This window comes from Dipodomys merriami, unplaced genomic scaffold, assembly GCF_024711535.1.
Source record: "Dipodomys merriami isolate MVZ:Mamm:240054 unplaced genomic scaffold, mDipMer1.0.p SCAF_17, whole genome shotgun sequence".
NCBI lineage: Eukaryota > Metazoa > Chordata > Mammalia > Rodentia > Heteromyidae > Dipodomys > Dipodomys merriami.
In genome coordinates this window covers 30,851,445-30,867,214 of record NW_027203048.1, presented here as the reverse complement: position 1 = coordinate 30,867,214, position 15,770 = coordinate 30,851,445, and the positions used below count along the sequence as shown (strand labels likewise).

Genomic DNA, 15,770 nt, shown 5'->3' with positions numbered 1-15,770 from the left:
CATATTAATTGAACAGTTTGTTAAATTTTGGAATGCGTTTCTTTTGCATTAAAAATTTGGCCATCAATCAAGCTTCAGTTTCCTTTATGAGACAGTTTAGAAATTTAAGCAAATAAATTTTATTTTATAAAATCCTGGGTCAGGGAGTAACGAACGTGGTTTTAAGTGTTAAGAGTGCCTAACTAGTAAGCATATAGTCTTAAGTTCCAAACTCCAGCACCTCTCCCCTCCCCTAAAGTAAGAAAGGGACATGTGGGGGAGAAGAGAGAGAACCATTTTGAAAAGGGTGGCACATGAAAACTAAAGATCAGAAAATGTGTTTGATTGTTTTTAAACAATTTTTAACAATTAAGATAGACAGTTTTTGAACAAATTAAAATCATTTTAAGAAATATTGTTTTAGGCTAATTTATTGGAAATCTGCATTAATATTCATTCTTGATCTTTTAACTAAAATAGATTTAACAATTTCTTTCCCCCTTTTTAGATTACTCGAGTGGATGGGAAGAAGTTGCTTCTTTATAGGGAACAGCTTGTAAAGATTCTGCAAAGAACCCTGCATTTAACTTGTAAGCAGGGTTACACTCTGTCTTGTAACCTTTTACATCATCTTCTTCGTTCTACTACACTTATCTACCCTACAGAATACTGCAGTGTGCCAGGTGGCTTTGACAAGCCCCCTTCTACATACTTTCCTATCAAGGCAAGTATTTTCAATTTTAAGGATGCAAAGCTATATTGGATTCGTTTTCTAAGTGACTTTTCATATGGGTTTTGTTTCTATCATTATGTATAAAGATGTCAGTTCAAAACTGATTATGGGGGGGGATGGACAAAAAACTGGGTGCCCATACCTATAATCTTAGCTATTCAGGAGGCTGACATCTGGGGATCACAGTTCAGAGCCTGTGTAGGCAGCAAAGTCCACGAGACCCTTATCTCCAATTAGCCACCTGAAAACTAGCTTATAGCTCAAACTAGCCTTGAGCACATAACCTAAGGTTCCCAGGCCCAAGTTCTAGCCCCACAGCTGACAAGAAATTGATTATTAAAACTTTTATTGGAGGGGGTCGGAAGCTTGTCTCATATGGTAGAGTATCAGCCAGCGAGCTAAAGTGCAAAATATTGAGTTGGAGGGCTGGTAGTTGTGATGGGGGTGGGGCATTGGGGGAGTGGGATGGGGAGGACAATAACTTTTATTGGATACATTAACCTTGTACTGTCTAAAACTTTTTTTTTTTTTGTCAGTCGTGGGGCCTGAACTCTGGGCCTGGGCGCTGTCCCTCAGCTCTTCAGCTCAAGGCGAGCGCTCTACCACTTGAGCTACAGCGCCACTTCCTGTCTAAAACTTATATTCAGCCCAAACTCTTAATTCCTTTTCTCTCTCCTCTTGCTCAAATTGGTGGTATTGAGCTGTGTTCCTCAGGCCTCAGCAGTGCCACCAGCTGGCTGATTTTCTTTTCTATTTGCACATGAAACAACTGAGTGTGCCCTATTTCATTTCTATCATTTCATACAGTTTCTTTCTAATCTATCTAGTCTCATATAATCATACTGTCACTATGCATATTAGGTAGCTCTTTTGGGAGCGTTTTCCTTAGGAATGCTAATGAAGGGTCAGTATTTTCATTGATAACCTTTTGTACATTATTTACTTATTTTGGGTTACTTCTACATTTTTTTGTTGACTTTATATTTTGTAAAATACTTGCTGAACCAGTGCTTCTCATTTCTAGGACTGGGGTAAACCAGGAGACTTGTGGAACCTGGGAATCCAGTGGCATGTTCCTTCTACAGGGGAAGTGTCTTTTGCTTTCTATTTGTTGGACTCCTTTCTCCAGCCTGAGCTCATCAAACTCCAGCGTTGTGGTGATGGGGAGCTTGAAATGTCTAGGTTGGTTTTCTTTCATAATCATTTGGTATTTTTTGTCAACTAAAACAAATTACTTACTATTCTCTTTCAATGTATAGTTTGAAAAATCTGCCATAAATGTACTTAGAAGATTTTTTAAATTTTTACTTTTTATTGTTAAAATGGTAATGTACAGAGGGGTTGCAGTTAAACCATTTATTTTTATTTAATTGAAAGTTCAGCAACACAAAATTTTAAATAGAAAAACTGCAGGGTTCTTCCACCCCCCCCCCCTCTAGTTTCTAGTGGAAACTTTTTTATTTAGCAATTTTATTTATTTATTTATTTTAAAAATGTGTATAAGTATGCTCTGTTTGTAAAGGGAATATCAGTTTTCTTATATTGGGCTTAGATTTGTTTCTTTTTAATAACTTACATTAATGTTACCAATAAAAGTATCTATGAGATTTTTTTTAAGTATTTAACAAAAAAAATTGCTTTGAAACCTTACACTTTCATAGTTTGTATCTTTGCACTTTCCTAAAATGATAGTAGGAAAATTAGTATGTGTTAAGCTCCAGAAATCTTTAATGGACTTGATATTGTCTATGTAGTACATTAAACTACTTTTGAAGCAAACATTTAGCCAGTAGTGTTTTTGAAAGATAAATTAAGCTACAATGGCTGTAGCACTGTTAATGCTTCTTGATAGTGATCTTTATGATAAAGATGTTATTAAATTGAGAATTGCTTTACAAAGAGAAATTGTTACTTGTAATATTTTTTAAAGCTTGTTTAAGCAAGCAGATTTCATGTTAAATATGTTTAATTATCCTATATTATCTTAAGTTGATAAACTGAAGATGTTTGCTGCTTTCTTGATTCTTACATATGCCTACATCCTGTTTCCCCAAGACACTTTAGAACTCTTAAAGATTAGAAATATTTTAAAATGACAACTCTTTTATCTTTAGAGATGATATTCTGCAGAGTCTGACTATAGTGCACAACTGTTTAATTGGCTCAGGAAACCTCCTACCTCCATTGAAAGGAGAACCAGTTACTAACCTGTAAGTAAAAATAACTGCTTTACATATTTTACTGTTTTGCCATATACTTTGCCATGTATTTTAAATATTTGCGACTTAATGAGCTACTGGTTTTGTTATTGCTCTTGTTTCTGTATTGCTTTATTTAAACCTTTTATTTAAAAATACCTAAGGCACAATTTAGGATTATTTTAAGGACTTTATTCACATTTTCATATGTTAAAATGACTAACTTTAGATATTACTATATTTAAAACTATCAGTTTATAGGTGTTAAGTTTATCCACTAATTTAAGGTATTCTTTTAAAAAAAAATCTTTCTTTTCTCTGCATTAAAATTGATTTAGGAGTTTGTAGGGAAAACAAAACTTGGAGTATTTTTTAATTAAAAATTTCTTCAATGTTCATTATTTTAACAGTATTTTGAATGAATTATCTCAGATGAACCCACTATTAGTATTACTATGTACATTATAAAATATGATTTAGAATGAAATCAGCAGTATTTATTAAGTCTTACTTATTTAGTAAATATTAGTTTCATTATTCTAATATCTTTTCATCTCATTACTAAACAAGGTAATTAAAATTACATAAGAATGAGTAGGCTAGGCACTGGTGGCTCATGCCTATAATCCTAACTTCTCAGGAGGCTTGAGTATCATGTTTCAAAGCCAGAGTATGCAGGAAAGTCCATGAAACTCTTACCTCCAATTAATCACAGGAAAAGCCAGAAGTGGAGCTGAGGCTCAAATGGTAGAGCACTAGCCTTGAGCTCTAAGGAGATCGTGGATAGTGGCCAGGTCCAGAGTTCAAGCCCCAGTACTGGCCCCCCCAAAAAAGAGTAGTAGACAATTATCCCATTTTCCTCTTCAAAAAACACAAAGGAAGGAATTATTATTCCCTTTGTTTTAAAACAACAATAAAACTTAGAATGCTTCACTGAGTGGTTTAAAAAAGGTGGCATGTCTGTCTTATATTTTTGTAGCCTTTTCTATAATCTCCACTTTTTTACTCTAAACTATTGAATTTTGTAGGTAGATTGTGATGCTTAAGAAGATGTATGGTCATTTGAGGCAAAGAAATTATTTTAAGTATGCCTAAGAGTTTGCTGACTTCCTTTAAAAGAACTTTGTTTTATCATTTGTTTTGTAGTTGGACATAAATTTTACCAGAAATTCATTTTTGTTAAGTGAGTTTGATTTAAACAGTATTTTAAAATGAGAAACCTTCAGATTTAACAACAAAAATTTCCAATGATGTTTCCCTATAAGAACTTAGTCTATCTTTTATGGCATACTAAGTTATTACCTACTTAATAGATTAGCATATTAGTAAATACAGTTCTCTTGGAAGTGTTGACTGTGAGAGAATTGTAGTCATTTAAGGCAAAGGTATGTTTCTCCTGTTAGGAAATTTTTGGTATCAAGTCTAGCCATGGTAGCCCATACCTATATATAGTTCCAGCTACCAAGAGATCAAAAGGAACAAGGTTTGAGCCCAGTATAGTCAAAGTCAAAGGTTAGTAATTCCCCATCTCAACAAGCTGAGTGTGTGTGGCAGTGTGTGTCTTTGATCCCAGCTACATGAGAGGGAGATCAATCTGAGGTTGATCCTGAATAAGACGAGATAATATACAAAAAGTATATATCTCAGAAAGAGCTGAGGGCATGAATTAAGTGGTAGAATGCCTACCTAGTAAGTGGGAGCCTTGAGTTAAAACCCAAATACTGCCAAAAAAGAAGAGATTTTTAGTATGTGAGTGATCGTGAGAAGCTGGTACATAAAAGTTAAGGAAGGTTTTATGTTTCCATTGCAGTTCTTGTTAGGATGTAGTCTATTTATGCTATGTACATTATAGTAGGAATTGAAGCAAATTTTCTTTTGAAGTATCTGTTCATCATGGCAAAAGTTAGTTGTAAGCTGGCTGTAATGGTATATACTACCTGATTCCAGCACCTGAAAGCTGAGGTAGGAGAATCACAAGTTTGAGCCCAGTTTGGGCTATATCATGAGACATTGTCTATCTTGTGCTTTATGTAATGTGATGCATTTTCACTAAGGAAAGATTATATTGTAAGGAAGTGCAGTATTTTAAATTGCTCTACAGTGGAATTATATATTAGAAGCTCTAAAATTCTGTTTTAGGATTTTTCTGAAAAGGAAAGATGTTTAGATAAAAAGTTTTTAGAAATTTTACATTTAGAGTAAAATTTAAATATATTTAAGAATAAATATGAAAATGTTTTCTAAACTTAAACTTTTAAAAACCCATTGAATAATTGTGTATTTTAGGATTCTTTCTAGTTACTATTGCTACACAGGATAATAGTCATGTAATGCAGTATTAAAATAAATGGTCAGCTCTTCACATTTGAATTCCAAAAGAGGGCAAATCTTCTTTTACCTTGTCAGTTCTTTTTCTTTGGTTGGTCATGGAGCTTGAATTCAGGGCATGGGCTCTGTCCTTGAGCCTTTTCACTCAAGGCAAGCAATCTGCCTCTTTGAGCCACAGATCTACTTCTGATTTTCTGGTGGTTAATTCAAGATAAGAGTCTCACTGACTTTCCTGCCTGGGCTGGCTTTGAACTATGATCCTCAGATCTTAGCATCCTGAGTAATCTAGGATTATAGGTGTGAGCCACCAGTGCCCAGCTTTGTCAGTAGTTCTAACAGAATTCTTTCCAGTTTATAACTTCTGTCACCTTTATCTGAAAATTTGTTTTTGCAAAATGTGGCTTTTCATTAAATTCCTATGTGTAATATTCCTTCTTTTGCAGAAGACACATTAATTTTCACCAAGGAATAATAAACTAATAACATAGATTTCCTAAAATGCTTATTTTTTGTAGTGCGGTAAGGGTTATAATATTCTAAATTGAAATTGCTTTGAAAAAACAAAATAATTTAAATTGATGACTCTGTTGTTCTGTGGTCTTTACTCCTACTATGAAGAAAGAATATCTGCAAAATAAGGCGAGAGTATCAATCAGTTAAAACATTCTTAGGGTATTAGTTACTCCAAAGGAACTAGAGGGAAATACACTAGATGAGAAAGTAAAGGATCAAATCTGAGGCTGACCCTGCATACTTTTTTGATGAGAGCTTTAGTGAAATGTTTAAGATATTTGAGGAAATACATCTTGCTGATAACAATTTGATTATGAAATCGTGAGACATTATTATGAGATTCATGGTCTCAGATTCTAAACTGCTTGGAGCATTACATAGTATTTCAAATAGTATTTCAAATTTTGTTGTTTTTTTTTGTTTTTGTTTTTTGGGTTTTTTTGGGTCCGGTCATGGGGCCTGAACTCTGGGCCTGGGCGCTGTCCCTCAGCTCTTCAGCTCAAGGCTAGCGCTCTACCACTTGAGCCATAGCGCCACTTCTAGCTTTTTTCTTTTTGCTTATGTGGTGCTGAGGAATCGAACCCAAGGGCCTCTGGCATGCAAGGCATGCGCTCTACCACTGAGAAACCTTTCCAGCCCCTAGTATTTCAAATTTTAACTTAGGCGTTTTCATAGTAGTCTTATATTTTCAGTAAGGTAACTCAGTATTGAATTTGCTTTGTGTATGTATTGATAGTACAATATTGATCTTCTGTGAAAACGGTGAAAACTTAGAAGCTGAGTGAATGTACTACTGTGTTTTCCTGTGGGAAGATCTAACTTAGTTTCTAATAAACTGTATGTGATAATCTTAATCTCATTGTTAGAGAAATGGCTACCAAATGTGAAAGCCTATATTCTGTGCTATATGATTAGAGATTGACAAGTATAAAAACCTAACTCCTAAGTGTAAAAGTAATGATCTACCTATAAGTATACTTGTACTTTTGGGCTGGTAAATACTTGTACTTACTGTAAATTTCACAGTGTCAAAGTATGGGTATTATGAGGGTAATTAAATGTTTAAAACAGAACTTTAAACAATTTAAATTTTAAGCAATTTTTTCAGATACCATAGGTTACTGAATGAATTTTAAAATGGAATTTTCTTCTTTTATTCTTGGGACTTAAGTTAATGTTTTGAGATTGTGTGTACTATAGTTCTCATAGTTTAACCTTTATAGATATGGAAGTTGGAGTTTATTCTTCCAGGGTTATACAGAAATTTAGAAACTTGGTTTTAATCCTGAAGTCTTCAACTTCTCCCTTTTTTCAGTCCACTTTCTCTATAATCTAGGTCTAACCAGCTATCATAGGACACAAAAAAACTTAACATCTAAAAAACAGGGTTACTCAAGGTAGAGGAGTCACCATTTTTCATTCAAAATACTTCTTTGTGCCCCTTTCCTCAGATCTGTTAAATATTCTTAGGATCTCAGATTTTACTAACTTTTCACTCCAGAAAATTCTTAAGGTCTAATAGACCATTTCATTGATATGTGAAAGGATGTGTTGCATAATGCAATGAGGGGCAGGGCTAGCTAACCTCTCTTGGCACCTCCAGGAAACTACCCAGCTCTGCTGGGGAAGCTGCACACAGAAAAGGAAACAGTTACTACTCCACGGTGAGTAACCCTGTTTTCTCCTTATTTCACGTTCCGACTGTTCTTACTGATTTTTAAAAGCTTATGTGTCAGACATAAAATTGATTTTGTTCTCAAGGTTAATTTTAAGTCTAGTGGTTTATAAAATTTCTCTTAGCAACCCTTTGGTCACATGGTAGCCTAAGAGCCAGCTTATTGAATTGGATAATAACACACAGAAATAGGCCAATCATTTCTTCTGAAATTGTTTCTTGTTGATGGGAGGGACTTTTTAGTGTGTTGATTTTATGTCTCCTATGTTTTCATTGGGATAGGAAGTACTGGTTATTGGAAAGGACAGGATGTTCTTCCATGTGGAAAAATTCTATATTATTGGCTGTACTTGTTATGTGATAATTCACATAGTCTTCATTTGCATGTTTAATTTGTATTGTGTTTTTTTTCATTTATGTTACTATTTTCTTGGTTTTTACCATCCTCTTTCCTACTTTATTATTTTCAGTTCTCCAAGTGTAAAGACTGCCATCTAGTGATACAAATGGCACATCATTAGTGGCAAGTTCACAGATCTTTTAAGTTGCACAGATACTTAACACTTTTAAAAAAAAAATAAGTTAGGTGTTCTGGAGCTATCTAGATGGTAAAGCTTGACTTAACTTCATTATTATTATGATTGTGTGGGTGAAATTATTTAAATATGTTGTATTGCTCAGACTTATTTACAATATGTTTTATTGCTGACTTGCATTTAGTTCTCAGGTTAAATGGTAACATGTAAAATGAATGAATGAGTGAATGGGTAGGATGAATTTCACTTGAAGGGAGAAATGATGGTATTTGATGTACATTATAGATATTGGTACTATAGCTTTTAGGCAGAACTTAGATCTATAAGTGTTGATTGCATCTCAAGTCTATTCAATAGCTTAGATTACATACATAACTAAAAGTTCTAAAAGATATTATTGAGTGTAGCCTGGTCATATGTAGTTTTGTAAGGTAGCCACAAAGAGTTATTCTTCCTTGGATAGTGTATAGAGATTTTTTTTTTTCAAAGAAAACCATTAGCTTATATGTAGAACCATGACCAAGGCAGTAGAATGAATGCCAGCCTAGCAAGCCCAAAGCCCTCAATTTTAATAGATATGAAAAGATCAAATTAAAGTTGAATCAAATCAGCATGAATGGGAAGTAACAAAATTAAGGATCTAACCAGAAAGGGATAAATCATTTTTATTTTAATGCATTAGTTGATAATTCAAACCTTTATACACAGCAGTAGCTTTTTAAATAGAATAAATGATAATCTTGAATTTTGAAATAGGAAGGCAATTCACAGTGACACCTGAGTTTAAGAAATTAGCATCAGGCTGTTGCTAATGACTCCTAGCTTCTCAGGAGGATGGGATCTGAGGATTGAGGTTAGAAGTCAGCCTAAGCAGGAAAACTGTGAGATTCTTATCTCCAATTAAAAAATAGGAAGAGAGCCAGCCTTGAGTGAAAAGAGCTTTGGAATGGTGCCTAGGCTTTGAGCTCCAGCCCCAGTGTGGCACACCAAAGACACAGAGAGAATTAGCACCAGACATTTTAGATGTAATGTTTCTAAGTGTGATTACAGTATGACTGGCATTTCTAGAGCCATATATATATATATAAAACAAAAAAATATCCAGAGCATAAAGTCAGCCTTTTTTTTATACAGTAAACATTATGAAAAATAATTGGGTACACAGCTTGCTTTTTAATCTTACTTATAAGAGTAGTGTGTCTAATTAAAATTGATGCTTGATTTAATAATATTATGGTACTAGGTATGAACTGGGTAAATACAACTAATGCTTGTAGCAGCAGTGAGGAGCTATCTGTTAATATAACAGCTCATAGCAAGCACTTGCCCAGGCTCTGTAAGAAAGAGCGGTAATACTTATGTTTTATCCTCATTATTCTTCAAATACAATGTATTTTTCTCTCCAATTGCAGTAGGGATTTTGAAATCTGGTTTAGTTCTTTAAAAACAAGATTTTGGATACCTATGTATTTTTAATAATACGGAATTTAGAAGATGCTCTAACTTGCAAGCTGTTACCACAGGTTGAAACTTTGTAGAATGAAAACCAATTTTAAGCAAATTAGCATTTTATACTATAAAATATTAACAAGTGGGACTGGGAAGGTGGCTCAGTGATAGAGTGCTTGCTTTGCATGTATGAGGCCCTAGGTTCGATTCCTCAGCACCACATAAGCAGAAAAAGCCAGAAGTGGTACTGTGGCTCAAGTGGTAGAGCGCTAGCCTTGAGCTGAAGACAGCATCCAGGCCCAGAGTTCAGGCCTTACTACTGCCCCCCGCCCCCAAAGAAATATTAACAAGGCATCAAGTAAATTAGTAGAAGAAAACCATTTCCCTGTTTATACTTTATAGACTTGGTTTTGAAACTTACCCATTCACTGAATTATGGTGAGAAACATAGCTAAGTAACCTATGATCACTGAAGTAGCCTTTTAGTGATCATAATGTTACTGTCAATTATTTAGCTAAGTATTATAAGGATATGTAACTGTCAAAAATTAAGATAGCAATAACTCATTTAATTCATTTACCTTGGAGGATATCATCAAGATGGGGTACTTGATTTAAAAACAGTGCTTCATTATAAGTGCTGTACAGTTGGTTAGTGATCAATAATAATAATACAGTAAATTAGCCTGTATTGGATCTGCTTACCTCACCTTTGCCTGGCACTTGTGCCATGTTCCTCTTCTTAGAAAGTATCCTCTCTTAATATAAAAACAGCTATTGAATTGAACCTCATAGTTTGAAATAGTGCTAGAAACTGAAGTATGTATTTCATTGAAGAAAATATATATTTCAGGCATATATATATATATATATATACACACACACACACATATATATATCTTCTTCTATGAACTCTGTTCTTACCCAGAAGGTTTCTTTTAACCTTCTTTTAAATGAATTTAAATAGCTGCGTCTGATTGTGGTAACATACTTCTTTGTGGCTGATTAAATTAGAAAATGTGGAATTTTTGCATTGTTTTTTTTTCTCAAAATCAATTGTATTTTACTACAAGTATTATGCGAGATCCATTTTTCTGGTTTAAAGATAAATGGGTCATAATTATCTTTAAAAGCTTATCTACTGTATGTGCTTTAGTAGAATATGACTGCATTTTACCTATAATTATAGTTATAAAGCCAGATTCTCTTTGTATGAATGTGTAAATGTTATTAAGTCATTGGCTTAAATTTTTACTTTTGAATTTTTGTTGAGAATTGAATGAATCACCTCTAAGGACACCAAATTAACATTTTCTTTAAGCAGTAATGTTAAACACATAACATTAATCTTCAGAAATATTGAAGCACTGAAGATCGGAAATCTGTTTGTTACAAGAGCAGCGCTATCTTTGTTTAGTTTAAACATTCTAACAAACATTTCCTTTCTGTTTTTTGTATTGATATTATTAATAAATGTAAGCACTCTTGTTTTTATACAGGGTACCAAGTATGGTGTCCTTGGAGGAAACAAAATTGTATACTGGGCTTGAATATGGTATGCGAATCTTAATCTGTGTAAATCTGTGTGGATTATTTATAACATTCTATAAGGATTAAAGAATAGGTTTGTAGTTTGGATTTTTCTGGACTCTAAGTGAATCAGTTATACAGTAATAATTTTTTGCTATTTTAATATCTATAATGTTTTAATCTTTTTGTTTTTTTACTAGTCCTGGGGCTTGAACTCAGGGCCTGGGTGCTGTGCCTGAACTTCTTTTCCTCAAGGGTAGCACTGTACCACTTAAGCCACATTCCCAGCCCTAAAATGTTTTTTGAAAGATAGCAGTTGGGTTACTCAATTTAGGCATTTTTATGTGCAGAGGTAGGCTGTCCAGCATCTTAGGTTTCTTTGTGGTTAAATTCTTTCAGGATCAATGCTTTGTACTTGATGTGAATGAAAATATTATAACCTCTCTGTTCTGATGATCTCTATATATTGTATAGGTCTATCATAGTGAGTTAAATTTTATTTTTCAAGATGTGGTAGTGGGTACTGACTGGGCACCTTTTGTATGATGGGCAACTGCTCTAGCACTGAGCTATAACCCAACCACTTCAATTCGATTCTTACATGAAACAGGGCTGAGAATGTAATTCAATAGTAAAATATAAGGAACATTTGCATTATGCTAATTTAATTTAGTCTGAACCTAACATTTATAGAAACTTAAGCACACTTCCTCATTGGTGGATTAACAGTAGAATTAGTTATATACATTAAGCGCTAGTGCATAAAATTATTTACTCATGTTTAACTAGTTTTATACATTTATTGCTTGATTTGAGTTCCCTGTAACTATTTAACTATGCATTTGTGACCACTAGAGTTTTTGAAATGTTGTCAATGGTAGTATCTCTTTCTTGGGGGGGTGGGGTGGGGAATAGTCTTGTGGCTTTTAGGACCTGGGAGTTGCCCCTGAGCTTTTAAACTCAAGGCTAGCTAGACTTTGAGCTACAGCATCACTTCTGGTTTTTTAGTGGTTCATTGGAGATAAGAGTATCAAAGACTTTGCTGCCCAGGCTGGCTTCAAACTGTGATCCTTAGATCTCAGCCTCCTGAGTAGGTAGGATTATAGGTGTGAGCCACCAGTGCCCAGCAGTATCTCTCTTCTTTTTGCCTGCACATGAAAAATTTTAAACTAACCATTTTATCTTATTTTATGGTTTTGTTAGCTTCCCCCCCCCCCCACCCACCCATCCTGGGGCTTGAGCTCAGGGCCTGGGCACTGTCTCTGAGCTTCTTTGGCTCAAGGCTAGCACTCTACCACTTGAGCCACACAGCCACTTCTGGCTTTTTCTGTTTATGTGGTACTGAGAAATCAAACCCAGGGTTTCATGCATGTTAGGCAAGCACTCTACTACTAAGCCACTTTCCCAGCCTTGGTAGCTATTTTTTTGAGAGAAGATCTTGCTATGGCCCACATGATAACCTGAAACCTACCATCCTGCTGATTCCATATGCTGGAATCTTGAATGTATACCTCCTCCAGATCCAGCATAATAAAAGTATAGGTTTTGGAAGTTAATTCTAATCTAGTGCCTAGTCACTGAATCAACTTAGATGAAGAGGAAAAAAGAACAAAAATGTATGACCTTCCCTTCCAACCCTGGGTTTTTTTTATCCTTTCTATACATAAGCTATTGATATGTAAACATTAGTAACCTGAGGAGCATAAAGTGTGTAAACGGTCTTTCCTATTTTTTTTTTTTTTTTAACTAGATACATCCAGAGAGAACCACCGGGAAGTAATTGCTAGGGTCATAAGGAAGCTTCTTAGTAAGTATATAAAGTATATATGTGCATTTAACTTACCTATATACTAAAAGTGTTTAAGAATTTTAGTCTCTTAGGTACTTTTATTTAACATTTTTCATTTTACATCGTGAGAATTTGGAGCATTGTTTCTTAAGTAATAGATTGCAATTCATATAGTAATTCGAAATATTTGAACTAGTTTTTTTTCAACCATTGTAGATCATATACTTGACAATTCAGAAGATGATACCAAGTCATTGTTTCTTATCATAAAGGTATAATTGTCATTTTATAGTTCCATAATTATTAATATTATTGGGCTTGACTTGATGACATGTAAAATAAAATTTGAAATTATTTGACACAGATTATTGGAGACCTTTTGCAATTCCAAGGATCTCATAAGCATGAATTTGACTCCCGGTGGAAAAGTTTTAACTTAGTAAAGAAATCAATGGAAAATCGGGTCAGTATTTTCACATAAAAGTTTGAAATAATATTTTTTAAAAGATACATAAAATTTGGAAAATATCCCTGACTTGGAAAATAGTTTTTTATAAAGAGAAATTTACCTGTAAGTAAAAATAGTATGGATCAAATAAATCTTAGAAAAGATATGTTTTACTTAGGCAAAATCATCTGTCACTTTGCATGATCATCTCTGAACTCTCCATGAGATTTTGGACAAGAGTATTTAGGCTATCTTGCAAAAATGTAAAAAAATTGAAAATAGGAATTGTCTATTGGCGTGAATGTTATATAAATATAAGAAAATACATCTTAAGTTTTTAACCTTATCTGGGAACACAGAAGAAACTGTACAGAAGAGCATAAATAGCTCTTCTTATACAGGGCACTTTTACTGAAGTTGACTTTATAAAGGTTGTCTGTTAATTGTGCTAAATATTTTAGACACGGGGAATGTAAAAGGGCACGGAGATTAAGAAATTATACATTCAAAAACTCCTTATCAGAAAGGAGCATGTTTTCTGTTACTATTTTAATTGAGACACGATATTTTAAAATGTAAAACTGATGGTTGTAGAATGAATGAAATACCAGCAGTACTCAGTAGCCATACATAGATGGTCTTTGAAATTCTACTTTGTTTTCTAGCTCCATGGGAAAAAGCAGCATATCAGAGCACTATTGATTGACAGAGTAATGTTACAGCATGAGGTAAACATCTTTTTAATCACAGTAATCTACGTAAAATGCTGGCTGTGTAGTTATAATTTTCATAATTAAATGAACTTTCAGTAAACACTTTGAGATCTGATTTACATTTTTTCTTAGCTACGTACACTAACTGTTGAAGGTTGTGAATATAAAAGAGTTCATCAAGATATGATCAGAGATCTTCTTCGATTATCTACAAGTTCATATAGTCAGGTAAGGTTTATCCAACACTTCTCTCCTTTTATTACATGCAATTTAAAATTTAAATACCCCATTTTAATAGTGGAGTTTGTAAGTCTCTCCCATAGGGTGAGATTGATTGGAATATAGTATAAATGTATGGAGATAATGCTGAAATCCTTCCCACAAATAATGTAAGCTAATTAGAAAAAAATGCTCTTGTATAGTTTGCACAGCAAGAAAGTAAAAGAATAAAAACAAAAATCTAGGCTATTGGCTGGGAATGTGGCTTAGTGGTAGAGTGCTTGCCTAGCATGCATGAAGACCTGGGTTTGATTTCTCAGTACCACATAAACAGAAAAAACCGGAAATGGCGCTGTGGCTCAAGTGGTAGAGTGCTAGCCTTGAGCAAAAGAAGCTTAGGGACAGTGCCCAGCCCCTGAGTTCAAGCCCCAGGATGGCCAAAAAAATAAAATCTAGGCTTCTTTTTTCTAACTCATTAGCATTGAAAGGACCTTTCAAATTTCAAATATTTCAATTAAAAGAAATAATATAAATGCAAGTTTGCTATCTTCAATTGAATATTTGTTTAAATTTGAGAAATAATGCTAGTATAATACTATTGCCACTTGATTTGGTGAGATCTTAAAGATTACTACTCTGAAGACCCTATCATTCTTCCTATGCATTATGCTTTGGTTTCAGAAGCTGCTACCATACTTGTAGGGGTCCGTTCTTTAAGGTAGGCTAAGACTATATCCAAGCACAGAGAACTAGAAAAAGAAATAATTTATAATGTAATCAATTAGTCTATCTGTATAGTAAATGTCTTTGCATAGACAGAATAAATGTGACTGTTATCAAGAAATAACTCAATAAATGTTAAATAGTCTGCTGCCTCTTAGCTATGTTATCAAACAAATGCTTATCAGTTACATTCAAGCTCCCTTTTATAAGAAGTAGTGTAACGTAAACCATGCATATGATTAGTGATATTGTGCTTTATTTTTGTTAATTATTTGCCCACTTTTTAGTAATTGTGATGTATATTTTGGTTGATTAGAAAAATATTATCACTTTGTTTTCATAATTAGGATTTTTTTGGTAGTTTGTCTGCTATTTAATGAGAATCTTTTGCTTTTTAATACTTTTCTCTAGGTCAGAAATAAGGCTCAGCAAACTTTTTTTGCTGCCTTGGGAGCATATAACTTCTGTTGTAGAGATATCATTCCCTTGGTTTTGGAGTTCTTACGGCCGGGTAGACAAGATGTCACACAACAACAATTCAAGGTACATGTGTTTCAGTTTCACTATGACAAGTTTCAAACACATAGAAATATTGAAAGAATCCTGTAGTAAAATTCTGCTTAAAAGAGATTTTCAGATTCTGTATTGCAAATATTGTCTCACTTGCTTTATCAAATAGCTATCCACCAATCTTATTTTATAAATGTAACTCAAAGTAAGTTAAAGATAACAGTACATCTTTAAACAAGGATAGTCTTTTTCTTCTTCTCCCTAATTGTTTACTCTCATGTTTGTGATTCTTATTATGGGAAATAGGTGATATAGCTACTTATGCTGGGTAACTAGGATGACAAGCATGCACCATGACTTTCAGCCTTTGGTTGACTAAGGATCTGGAGAGTTTTATTTCTGCCCAGATTGACCCCAAACTACAGTC

At 33.9% G+C, this 15,770-nt stretch overlaps 1 protein-coding gene across 2 annotated transcripts in view; it reads left to right on the top strand.

The window, feature by feature from the left end:
• Psme4 (proteasome activator subunit 4) overlaps positions 1 to 15,770 on the top strand; it is a 103,636-nt gene that overhangs the window by 46,038 nt on the left and 41,828 nt on the right. For both annotated transcript variants that reach the window (XM_070025617.1, XM_070025616.1), the window contains 10 exons: positions 488 to 703; positions 1,737 to 1,894; positions 2,827 to 2,922; positions 10,911 to 10,966; positions 12,692 to 12,748; positions 12,947 to 13,002; positions 13,095 to 13,193; positions 13,844 to 13,906; positions 14,024 to 14,119; positions 15,245 to 15,376. In XM_070025617.1, coding sequence (XP_069881718.1) covers positions 488 to 703; positions 1,737 to 1,894; positions 2,827 to 2,922; positions 10,911 to 10,966; positions 12,692 to 12,748; positions 12,947 to 13,002; positions 13,095 to 13,193; positions 13,844 to 13,906; positions 14,024 to 14,119; positions 15,245 to 15,376 — 1,029 coding nt within the window. The remainder of the gene's footprint in view (positions 1 to 487; positions 704 to 1,736; positions 1,895 to 2,826; positions 2,923 to 10,910; positions 10,967 to 12,691; positions 12,749 to 12,946; positions 13,003 to 13,094; positions 13,194 to 13,843; positions 13,907 to 14,023; positions 14,120 to 15,244; positions 15,377 to 15,770) is intronic.